The sequence below is a fragment of the Lipophrys pholis genome, assembly GCF_963383615.2.
Source record: "Lipophrys pholis genome assembly, chromosome: 1".
Lineage (NCBI taxonomy): Eukaryota > Metazoa > Chordata > Actinopteri > Blenniiformes > Blenniidae > Lipophrys > Lipophrys pholis.
Genome location: NC_137635.1, coordinates 5,127,125 through 5,139,280, shown reverse-complemented (window position 1 = coordinate 5,139,280; position 12,156 = coordinate 5,127,125). Strand labels below are relative to the sequence as shown.

General features: G+C 42.0%; 1 protein-coding gene across 1 annotated transcript in view; it reads left to right on the top strand.

The window, feature by feature from the left end:
* The window catches only part of nrg3b (neuregulin 3b), a 102,050-nt gene that overhangs the window by 76,115 nt on the left and 13,779 nt on the right, over positions 1-12,156 (top strand). The window contains exons 3-5 of the mRNA XM_080478915.1: positions 604-630; positions 4,306-4,408; positions 7,552-7,678. Coding sequence (XP_080335041.1) covers positions 627-630; positions 4,306-4,408; positions 7,552-7,678 — 234 coding nt within the window. The 5' untranslated portion in view covers positions 604-626. The remainder of the gene's footprint in view (positions 1-603; positions 631-4,305; positions 4,409-7,551; positions 7,679-12,156) is intronic.

Genomic DNA, 12,156 nt, shown 5'->3' with positions numbered 1-12,156 from the left:
CTATGTCTGGAACGCAGCTGAAAGCGACCAGCTCGCGGAGTATGCCTTGCTTGGAGACAGGAGAACAATTACTGCAATGCCTCGGGCTCAAATCAATATAAAAGGCCCGTGCTAAGCGACGTCGGTGACATAAGGCTACATGATGTGTCATTTTCAACTTTCATTTTCTCATTTCTTATGTCGCGTTTGTTACTTCCATGATCCTCCCTCTAATCCTCTCAGCCCCCGTATGTTTGTTGTTTTCTTTCTTCGATCAAAGCCACGGCAAACTGTGGGAATTCAGAGTATCAGTGAAAAGCATCCCAAGTATTTGGGGCTGGCTGGCTCATTACCTGGTCCGCGATGGGACGCCATGTCTGAGAAAGCCGTCAAACCAACTTTACGGTCTAGTTACTGCATGCAGCTCTCCCAAAGGTGAATTTTTGACTGAGATAGAGGCGCATCATGTTATAACTGTTTTATATTTTCTCTCTCTCTCTCTCTCTCTCTCTCTCTCTCTCTCTCTCTCTCTCTCTCTCTCTCTCTCTCTCTCTCTCCCCTCCAACTTTCTATTTGCCCATTCTTTCCTTTTTCTTGCCATCCTTGAATGCTTGAATGGAACAGCGGACGAACTTGGGATCGAGTTCATGGGTAAGACAACTTTCCATTGACTGCACTGAGTGCTCAATCATTTATGTGCCTTACATCTGTGAAATGCCGCATACAAAACACACAATCCAGCACAACAAGGCCACTCACCTTGGAAAATTAATGTGGGCCAGTCGCCATGGAAACACTGTGGCGGTGAATTAGGTGTATTCTGTCTGCATGAGGAACAGCACTGTTACAGAGGAGTGATGTAATGAGTGCGGGGCAAAGACAGACAGCAGCGATTCAAGCACTGTATTCTGCTGTCTTCTTTAAGTATGCAGCAGCATTATATTTGTTTTCTGCTATGTGCCATCAATTAATCTTGATTTCTGAAAGTCTGGTTGATTTTTAGTGAACCGAAGATATCTCATCTTTAAAAACCAAACTCTCTCTTTAATAATGATACACTGTTCTCTGTCCAGAGAGAACACACACTCTTCCCCCTCTACACACACACACACACACACAAACACCTGCATACATTCATCACCCTCCCTCCCTGACTGCACTCTGTTTTCCATTTCCTTCATCTTCTCCTTGCTCTCTGCCAGCGTTTGTGCATACATAACAGAAAACCAACACGGCGTGCTATGAAGTTTCCCATTTACATGACTTTGTACGCCGCTATCACGTCACACGTGTGGAGGAGCAGCCTGGCCGGCAAAGCAGCATTCCTCAGTTCACTGATTTTAATCTGGGGACTAAATTAGTTCAGAAAGCTGCCGCAGGTGGGCGGATGCATTAGAGAAAATGAGAACGGAATTGATCGATTGATAGCTGGACAGCTGACAGGCCAAAAGCTAAGGTAGTTTTCTTTTTCATGTTGACCTGAGCATGCTCATCTGCTTATTGTGACTTTCTCTCCTGTTTTATCCTAGAGGTTTATTTGATAGTAAGTCCAACATAAGATAGTCTGAGACAGGTAGTAAGAGTACAGCACAGCCTTGACTATTTCTTTTAAAAAATAGAATCTTGTCTTTTGATTTTCAAACCCAGCAGCTGAAGCTTTCTGTGTTTCACTAGTTTACTCTGATTTATTTCACTGAAAACCTTGTTTTGTCCCGGGGACTATTGCTTGATCTTCATTACAGTCTTTTATTCTAATCCAGCAGACGGTTATTACTGTGGCATAATTGTGCATATGTGATCATCTTGTGCTGGTTCAGTGCGACATAGTTTAAGTATGAACAGAGAATGTTCACTTTGTTCTGTTTCATCCAGCATCTAATTTCAAGAACGCCTGGTAGGCATCAGGCATAAAAGGCCTGTAATGGCTTTATGTACGCACTGCATGTCGGGTTTTTCCTCGCAGCCATTCAGCACAGCTTTGGAGGCTGCTGTTTTTAAGTTCAGATTTTGGAAAAGCCAGCTTCATCTATCAAAAAAGGCAGAGGCTTGTCTCAGGTGATGCGCCACATGACCACTGATGATATAGCAGCGGGGAAAGATATTCCTTTGTATTTCAAATCTGCAACTATTGAGAGGTCAATTCACTGAGAGAGAAGCTAAGGGAGTTTAGAAACACACACACACACACACACACACACACACACACACACACACACACATGCACGTACAGTTCATGTGAAATATTAATCAGCAGCAACTTCTATTGTACATTTAATAGCAACTGAAAATATATTTCTGAAAATGTGCTTGTATAACTTGGCGAAAGATCTGCAAGGTCAGAACATGTAATTTCCAACAACCAAAAGTAGTTACAACACCTTTTGTTGGGATATTTTACATACCCACTAGAGCCTAACAGCCATATGTGAAATATACTGCCACTTATAGTTTTATTTTATCGGGGGGGGGGGGTTCTTGCCTTGCTAAATTCAAAGTACTCAAATGAGGATTTCAGTAGGAGTTTGACAAAGACAAACTCTTGGCCACTACATTAATACACGAGAGTGGGCAAAATGTATAAAGAAATGGAATAAAATGCAGTCGAACGCGACGTCACGGCAAACTGCAACTTCAAAAGGCGGCATGGAAGTAAATCAAAACTCCTCTGATAAGATTAATTTCACACAAGGTTTCATTGTACTGAAACACATTTGTTTGTAACAGTGGCCAATGAGTATAGACCAGTGCATTTTATTTGTTGTTAACTATCTTTGAACATTGGTTGTGTCCAAATCACATATTCAGTGCCAAATATGAAATCGTTTCTGAGTTGTTCGTTTTCTTGCAGAAATTGCCACAAATCCATTCTACCTTCCACAGTAGATTTGGATGCCCTTCCTATCATAACCAGGATTCAAATCCAGGTTGCCCTATGCTCTTAAGGGCAAGACTTAACCTAAATGATTTCTTAATTTGCTTTGATTTAAATGAGATTATCAAATGCAAAAAGCATTTTTGCGAGAAATCACCCACATATAAATCTGTCAGTTTATTAAATATTAACAATAGTTGATACAGTGTGTGTTAATCCTATGCTTATGTGAGCTATATGTATGCATTAAAAACTTCCTTTTTTTTTTTTTTTTTTGCCTCATGGATTTGTTCGGATGTCATCTTTTTCTATTGCCAGAGGCTTTCTTACATTTAAGATGTTTTCCCCCAGTTTGAACTCGGCAGTTACAGCACGCCGCCCCCTAAATGTGTTGATGCAGCACTAATGTAAAGCAAAGGAAGAAAGGGATAAGTGCTTGGTTGCACTCTAGCGTTATCTTTGACCAAAGGAAGCTCTCCGACAGGGACGGTTGGAGTCTCAGCCCTTAAAACAAGAGTTGGAGGAAGTTGATAAACCTGAGCAGACAAGCACAGAAGAAGACCTCCCGGGACAGTTCTCTGTTGACAACATCAAAAGCCACAGACAAGCCTTCAAAGGTCATGAACAGGATGCAGCGTTGTTTTCAGCACTTTTTCTTCAGTTGTCAAAGTGGTGAGATCAGACACAAGGGAGTTCATTGTTTTTGAGTGATTGAGTGATTGAGTGACACCACCTGAGGTTGTGTCAGGTCACGAACAACAGTTGGACAGAAAAGTTCCTCTGCTATAGGCTACATGCCTAGAAGGATGCAGGTGCTCATTTCGGTCGCACGCAAGATTTGGCAGGAGGCTTTTTGATAGTTCAGCACATGCAGAATGCACCACCCCGCACCATGCAGCGTGGCAAGTAGTGCAGCGCCACAATCCAGCTGCTCACACAGACAGATATCTGCTTGGATCAACTGCTACTTGTCCCAGCTGCTTGTGACCTTAAGCCTCTGCTGCTGATGTGCACGGGTCTGACAAGAAGCTCCGGGAGCATTCATTTGCTGCTAATTCCCCTGTCGCCATCAGTCTCTGAATGCTGACACACACACACACACACGCATGCACGCACGCACACACACTCAGTGTGGCCCCTGCTGTGCAGGCAGTCCACTGGTGTTGCCTGCTGGGTTTGTCTGAACGAAATGATTATCACACTTCAGTTAGCACATGTCACTGAGCCCTGCCTGTGTCTGCCATGTCCCTATCCCATGCTCAAACACTGACATTTACTGACAGCGGCATTGGTCGCGTTATGCTAATGCCGATTGTGCACGTCTGTGTGCGGTCCTGTGTGTCGCCATCCGGTTCATGCGTGTTTGGTGTGTTAATTCATTGCACGATCACGGCCCATAATGTTTGTGTCACAGTGGAAATTCTATGGCCTGAACTGTTTTCTGTCCTCTGCAGAGAGTGGTGACACCTACCAGAGGCAGGTGCTGTCCATCTTCAGCATCGCCTCCGGGATCTGTCTTCTAGGAGTGGCATGTATGGCTCTCTACCGCCGCAACAAGTGAGTGATGCCAGCCAGAGCCACATTAGTGGAAGATGCCCCCGGCTGTGCAGAAAGAGCACTTTACTATCATGGCATGAAGCCCAATGAAATCTTAAGTGTGAGTCAGCTAGAGGATGTTTTAGCAAGGGATCAAATCGAAATTGTGTAGGGTGCATTTGGGACAGGTTCTCATGTAAGATTTATTTGTAAAGTGGTTTTAACAAGCAGGTGTGTCGCAAAACGCAGCACATAAAAACAACACATGCAGACATGCCAAGAGCAAGGGTGAGTTCAGAAACATTAAACCCCGAAAGTGTGTTTATGTGCATGCATGTGTACATGAGGGAGGGCAGTAAGACATGGCACAAATAGAAGCTGCCAAGTCAATAACTCAAAGACAAAGAAAAGAAATGCAGATAAATTAAAAGTTAAAAAATTAAAAAGAAAAAAAAAGGATGACACAGTAAAAAGGAGAGTATGCCCATTAAAGTGAATACTCAATAAAATGGCAGTCAGTTGCTCCCTCAGCAAAACAATGAATGTACCAAACCCACACATCTTGTTATTTCACAAAGACTTTTTTACTATTTTTATTATGCAGATAATATAAATCAAAGCATTTTTTTAAATGTGTGTTTGCACAGTTTAGTAGCTACACAAGAAAAGAAACAAGATACCAAGTATCACAGTCAGGCTGATGTCTCTCAAAATGCCATCATCAATTGTTGATTATCAGAGGAATTTTATTTGGTAATAACGATCATGGTTTGCAATACAAAATCAGAAGGATGGATGTAGATCAGCGTGGGGTGGGCCTTCCCTGAGGGGTGTAGCAGCAGGATAAATGTTTGGCTCAGGGGGAGGCCTTTTTCAAGAATTATCTTTTTTTTCTTCTTCTTAATTCTTGTGAAGAAATCGTGATAATGAGTCAAATCAACAGGAAAAACCCTTGCGGATGAATCTTAAGTGTAGAAGAGATATGAAAACGTACTAGATATTTGATTTGTATGTAAAAGAACAGAAAACTACTACTTTGCGTGAGATTAGGGATAAGCATGCATGAGAGTGGTTAAAGCTATGTGGAGGGCAAGGGCTCATCCTCCCACACTTTAAACTCTTAAATGCATCTATACAGGCTGCTATCGTGGCTGCTATTACTTTTTCATGTCACAGCATCCCTCCGAGCCATCACTTATTTCCAGTTTCATTTCTTGTTCTTCAAACCAGTTTAGTCATTTGCTTTTTTCCCCAACGTCTTGGGGGGGGGGGTCCTTTTCTCAGGAATCATTTAATAGGCCTTGGCTGCAGTGGGAGTTTAGCAACCGAGTACTTAAAAATGAACATTTAATGGTGAATTAACATTTAATCCAAAAGTCCTGAGCAACAATTAATTTTTAATCCAATCAAAGTTTAATCCAGAATGAAAGAACACTATCATCTTTTTTTATTTAGCATAGCTAATGCACATAGCAAGCGTAGCTGAAGCCCTCTCCTGGACTTTGGCCTTGTCATGGCAGAAGGGCTTGTGTGGTCCGGTGATCTTCAGAGCTATGCCATCTGAAGCACATGCTCCTGGTAGGACCACACAAGGCGAATAGATCTGGAGTGAAGGCCCTGGTAAACACGTCCAAACCGCTTGTGGTCCCCCCAGGAGAGCTGGAGGAAGTTGCAGGGGACAGAGATGTCCAGGCCTCTTTGTTCACTATACTGCCACTGCGACTCCACATGAACTAGGAAGATGGGTGGATGGATAGATGGATGGATGGCTAAAGCAAAGCATTTCACGTCTTGGTCTTACATTTTGTTTGCTCATGAAAGCTTCTTTTTTTTTTTATTTCAGTAGCAGTTACACTGGGTGTGTGAAAAACAAATAAAGCAGGAAAAGTGTAACTGAAGCCAGGAGACTGGAACATCTGCCAAAGGAGACTTCCTCTGTCTCAGATTATCATGGTTCAAACATATAGGAGTGAGAAATTAACACCAACTCTGCTTATCCTCATTCTGGAAAGTCTCTCGTTTTCCCAGACAATATTTGCACAAAGTCATGTAATGTACATTTCATGGTACATTGCCTTGATTACATTTTCACTTGTGCAAACCATGTCTCCCCCGACGCTCCCTTTGTAGCTTTTTTGTTGTTGTTTTTCACCGCCGTCAATCCTTCAGCCAAAGCTCTTTGACCTTTAAAGCACACACACAATGACAGTAGATGATGAAGGCTTTGGATTAGGTGTTGCCAGAGAAAACCTGTGATCAATAAAATCGCATATGTCCATTAGATATAAGATCATACAGGCCTATAAAGAAAGGTAAAACATGTACATTTATTTGAATAGCATATTTTAGCAAGAGACAATGAGAGTGCTTTACATTAACCTTTAAATGGGTTTATTAGGCTGTGTTCTGGACCTTTTCTTTGGAAAAGTCTTTCTTACTGTCAGCCAGTGCACCTTGGTGAGGCTTTATATTACTACATCTGATACTATATTTGATTATAAACAATAAAGCTGACGTTGAAGGCACTGATTTTCAAATGGGCACCTAATGCATGTAAAAGTACTCCAGTACTGACTCAATAATGTGCAGGATGTGACACTGAAAGACCTTCAACAAGAATCAACTCAAAAATGTTATGCTGCTTAACAGATGTTTTTTTAGCACTAAATTGTGAAGAATAAGCCATTTTATTTCTTAAAATATCCAACAACGCTGGATTATCAGAACTCTATAAATGGTTAAAATGAAAGTGAATGGATTGGTCTCTGTATAAGGCCATATACACACTGTATCTCCAGACTTGTGGCTTGAGTGCTTCAGAAATAAAGGGCAGTCAATAAATATGATCACCTTGCTGTACGGTGTTTGTAAAGGTCTGACTAAATGAATCCAGGAAATCAATAACTGTATTAATAACCGTTATCAGTGTGTGTTATCATTACAGAGAAAATCACAACACATATTGCCAGACGTTATCTTGTCAGCACCGTCACCGTGGTCATCTGTCCGCTTTAATTGCTTTTTCTTTTTTTTTTACTGCTTGATGGATATCCCCCCTGTTAACTGGCGGTCCTCAAACAGCTCTTGATTGTCTCCTTAGTCCGGCTCTTATTTTGCAGTCGTCATCCCTTTCTTCTTTGTCGTGCTTCCCCCCCCTCCCGCAGGAGACACCGGGAAAAACTCCAGGCTCATTTCTCCGATAGCCGCAGCCTGAGAGACTGCAGTGTCAACGCCTCTGGTCTCATGTCCAAATCCGCTCCCAGGCTTCAGTACAGCCTTCAGCTCCAAAAGGTCAGTTCACACCTATTATAGATTTATTTCCACTCACATCTGAATCATCATAATAGTACAGCAATTTATAAATAGAGGACAGAGTTTCGAGCGCTGGACGGACGGACGCTTGATGTGTGTCTTTTGTTCGCACTCGCGTCTGACATGGGTTGAGAGGCAGGTGGAGTAATTATGGAAAGAATAAACGCTTTGTGCATTTTTCTCAAAATGTGATTGTCAGACTCGTGTGAGATACTATAGATGTGACAAAGATCCTGAAGCCGCCATGCAAGCGCGGAAACGACACCAAGAGAGAATAATGAGCAAGTGTTTCCAAACTGCATTCACTCTGTGAATCTGGGTGAGAGCTACACTTTCTGTCAAAGGATCAAGAGGTTTGAACAAAATGTAATGCTGAACCAGCTTCGATGCGTGCAGGCAAAAAAAACATAGAGAAAACACTGTTACGCAAGGCATTTATTGATTGATGAAGCAATGCGATAACAGGACAGATTAGTGACAAAGAACAAAAGTCATAAAGGGGAAAATGTTATTTGTGAAGCTGTTTTTCTCAATAAAATTTTTTTTAAAAATCACAAAGACATTGACTCGGCAAAGTCGAAACAAATGCAAGTTGTAAGCCCAGAATAAATAGTAGCTTTATAAGAATCCTGAGTCTGCAGAAGCAAACAGCAGATTCAAGAATCGACTCACACATCTATAGCAAAGCAGGTGAATGATGTAGATGGCACTGATAGGGAAAATGTCTCCACAGAAAGGTAATTGCACCCTAATGCACACTTGTGAGAGTCTCATCAAAAGAGTGTAATTGCTCACCATAATGCATTAGCACTTTCATGAATGCACCCTCTGTGTTTGGCGTCAGAAAAATGGGCACATACAGTATTTTTACTTAATTATTTTCCACTGTGATTTTCTTGAATAAGGTGCTAAGATCTGTACTCCCCCCCCACACACACACCTTCACAGCTCTCTTTTGTTGTTTGCAGAAATTAAATGTATTACTATGTTTCCATCAATTACTCAATAAAACGTGCACATCATCTATAATGCTCCACACATTTCTGCAGTATTTACATTTAATTCTGTACATAATGTAAGAAGGTTCTGAGCATGCTCGATGCTGATTGCAAAACAAGATGACATTATAATCTATCTTCTGGGCATTCGTGCCGATAACATGATTAACTGTCTTCTCCCATACGGAGATGCATTTGTTTTTGTTCGAAATATCTCATTCAGACTCAGCCTTGTTGTGTTATCTCCGGGTTTAGCCTTTTCTGAGGCTTCTTAATAATGCAACAGTGTCTAGTGTCACTGGACCAAACACCCCTCCAGCGAGCCCCACCCACACGGAACTGCAGTTGGCACAATGTAAAAGCTTTTCAAGGGTGTCGACGGAAATTATGGCTTTGAGCAGTTGACAGCTCAGTCGCGGTATGTTTGATGGAAACGTTAAGAGAACTGGTAAGTACTCAGATTCAAGTAAAGAAAAATAACATGATTCCCAAACACATTGGTGTTGAGACTCCAAAACAGTCTGAGCACACCAGAGCCCAGTCTGATGTTTTTTCAGAGAGTTGCCCTTAGCAAGCCATTGAATTAACACCATGACCGTGAGATTGTGATGACAGGAATGTATGAGGGCTCAGCATGGAGTGAAGCCCTATATCGAGCCACAAAATGCTTTCCGCGCTGGACACAGGAAGAAAGCAGGCAGGAAGGATGAAAATAAAAGGCAGTAATAACACAACACCGAAACAGAAGCTATAATAGAACAGTGTGAGGGAAGCTTAAGGTGGGATGTGAAAGATCTGTGGCTGTAAGTACCCAGGAGGGGGCATGAGCTGAAAAGACCAAAGAAAGATTAACAAGTGAAACCTATTTTTCCACAGATTTGACATAGCGACCCCCAGACCACTGCTTCTCCTCCTCCCACTCCTTCGGCTTGCAACCATCCAGAGAGAGGACGTGCTGTGGGTGGTGCGGTCCCACAAGTTCTCCGTTCTCTTTAAAGTTGAACTGGCAAAATGAAAATGCTCTACACGGAAGAACAGAGCACAGTGTTCTTAAAGAGGCTCAAAACATTTGCTGTAAAGATGCATAACTCAGCATCAGGGTGCGTGTGCGTGTGTTCAAGGCGGTAGGGTGGACGAGTGCAGTGAGCCAGAAACAAAAGGCTGGCTCTGTCGGGGCAGGTGCAGAGAGGAGAATAAAGCTCAAGTCCATTTTGGTCATTGTCTTCCACACCGACTGTATGATAAAGTGGTGCATTGCCCCATTGTATTTAACCCCCTCAAAAATATGTTGGCCCCTTGAACTGTGGTGTAGACCGAGGCATTTTCCCCTCACGGTGTGCTGCACAGAAATGCAAAGACGTACTCTGTATGCTGACATGAGTATAACAGAGTGATTTCTCAGGCTGTGTCCAAAGTCTGAGACAGAGGCTACTAAACCCGGTGTGCTATACTTAAAATAGACACCTGAGCACCTGCACTGCCTTTACACTGGATGTACTCTACGGCCGTCAACTCTCATACCTGACTTGTCCCTGCACCTGTCTTGAAAAGCATTTATAGATATTTTTGTCTGTTCCATCTGTAATTGTAAATGCATGTACATATTTGCACATCTGGAACATTTCTATACATATGTTCCCTCCATCTGTAAATTCTGAGCAGGACGAGCTATGCAAATTGCACACCCTCCTGTACACGACTAATTCACACTCCCAAGAAATGTGTGGGAATGTACGAGTCCCTTTGAAATACTTCGAAGAAAACTCACTAGATATAAACAAATGGAAAAGGTATTACAATGTTAAACACTTCCTGTCTCTAAAGAGATTAAAATCAACACTTCTGTGGTGGTGAAATTGTGTCTGAAATTAAAAGAGATGGAGTATGCACTCATCAGACACACTGCACTGAAGCAGACATACACCAACTTGAAGGAATAGGGACACTGGCTATATGCACAAGCCAAAGAAACTCTCTTTCCATCAAGTGGTAGCTGGAGTGGTGCTAACTAACCAGACTTGCCTTATTCTAAGAGACTGAGTCGCCCTCAGGAGTGAGCATACTGTATGAATACTTTATGGAGACAGAGAATGGTAAGGGCCCCAGAACAGAGCCTTGTGTTCCAAAGTTCTGTGAAATGTGACCTCAGAATATTTTGCTGAAAGCTCTGGTGTGTTGCAAAGCCAGGCTCCCTTGCACCAAAGTAAATTTCACAATACTCTGAAGTTGCATGTTGTCAAAGACTCAGTGGCTGGCTGTCAACAAGATTTCACATTGAGAAAAAACATCAATTCTTGATCATGAAACTATTTTCGAACACAAGACCATTCCTTTTTTAACCGTGTGGTTCTCATCAAATCAATTTGAGCGCCTCTTCTTGATGCTTGAAATGTAAACATTCGGGACCCCAAGTGAACATTTAAATGAGCAGCAGCAAATCAATGAATTGGCTGCCTGCTCTCCTCTTAACCATGCTAAAATGAGGAGATAGTTTGTCAAGTGTCTGACAAACTCAAGTTGATATGCCTTAGAGATTGATCCAGTGTGCCAGGAAATGAATAATGAATATTAGCCAGTGGTTTAGAAAGACTGTTGTATCAACTGAAGAGGTGATATAAAAGCTTCATGATTATTAAAAGGACAGGCAGTGGAAGCCAAATGCAAACGTGGGTTGAACAAAAAAAACAATCTTTAATAGATGAAGAAACATCTACTAGAACAAAAACCAAATGAGAGAACGCACCCTGAATAGAAAATACAAGTAAACAAGGGAAAGTCAATATGGATCTGGGAAACATAGCAGGTACACAGACATGAGCTTAATGGCACATTGGTAATGTATGAATGGAAACAACAACAACAAAAAAAGCACTGGGCAAATGTTGCTGTCTTACACGATGATGCAGTGTCCTGTGCTGCATACAACCCATGTTAGATTACTTGTGTGGACTTTTTACAATATAATTGCCAAACAGTGCAATAAATGTGTTGTAACAGTCAAAACAGTGACGGGAATTCCTCCTCTCTGCACATAAATTTCAACAGCGAGGATAAGGAGCATAATGTCCTCTTTAGACGATCATCAAACTGGATGTTTGCAAGTGGACTGAGACCTGCCTTTCAGGAGGGCTCGGCCCACTTGTTTGGAGTGCACCAGGCAGCAGATGGAAGCATAAATGAAATGCACTAACACAGCAACTTTATTAGGGTGTTAAATGTGAACAACGCATACGGAGGCAGGTAACACAGAGTGACTGACAACGACTCTAGGACAGACACAGAATAGTAATACACAAGATTAATTAAGGCGATAAGACCACAAACACACCTCACGTAAAAGGAATGAGGAACAGGTGGGACAGGAGATCAGAAAAGTAGAAGTTAAGACATAAGAAGAACAGCTCAAGTAGACACTGACAACCAAATGCATAAAAACAAGGTTTCACACTACAGCTGTGA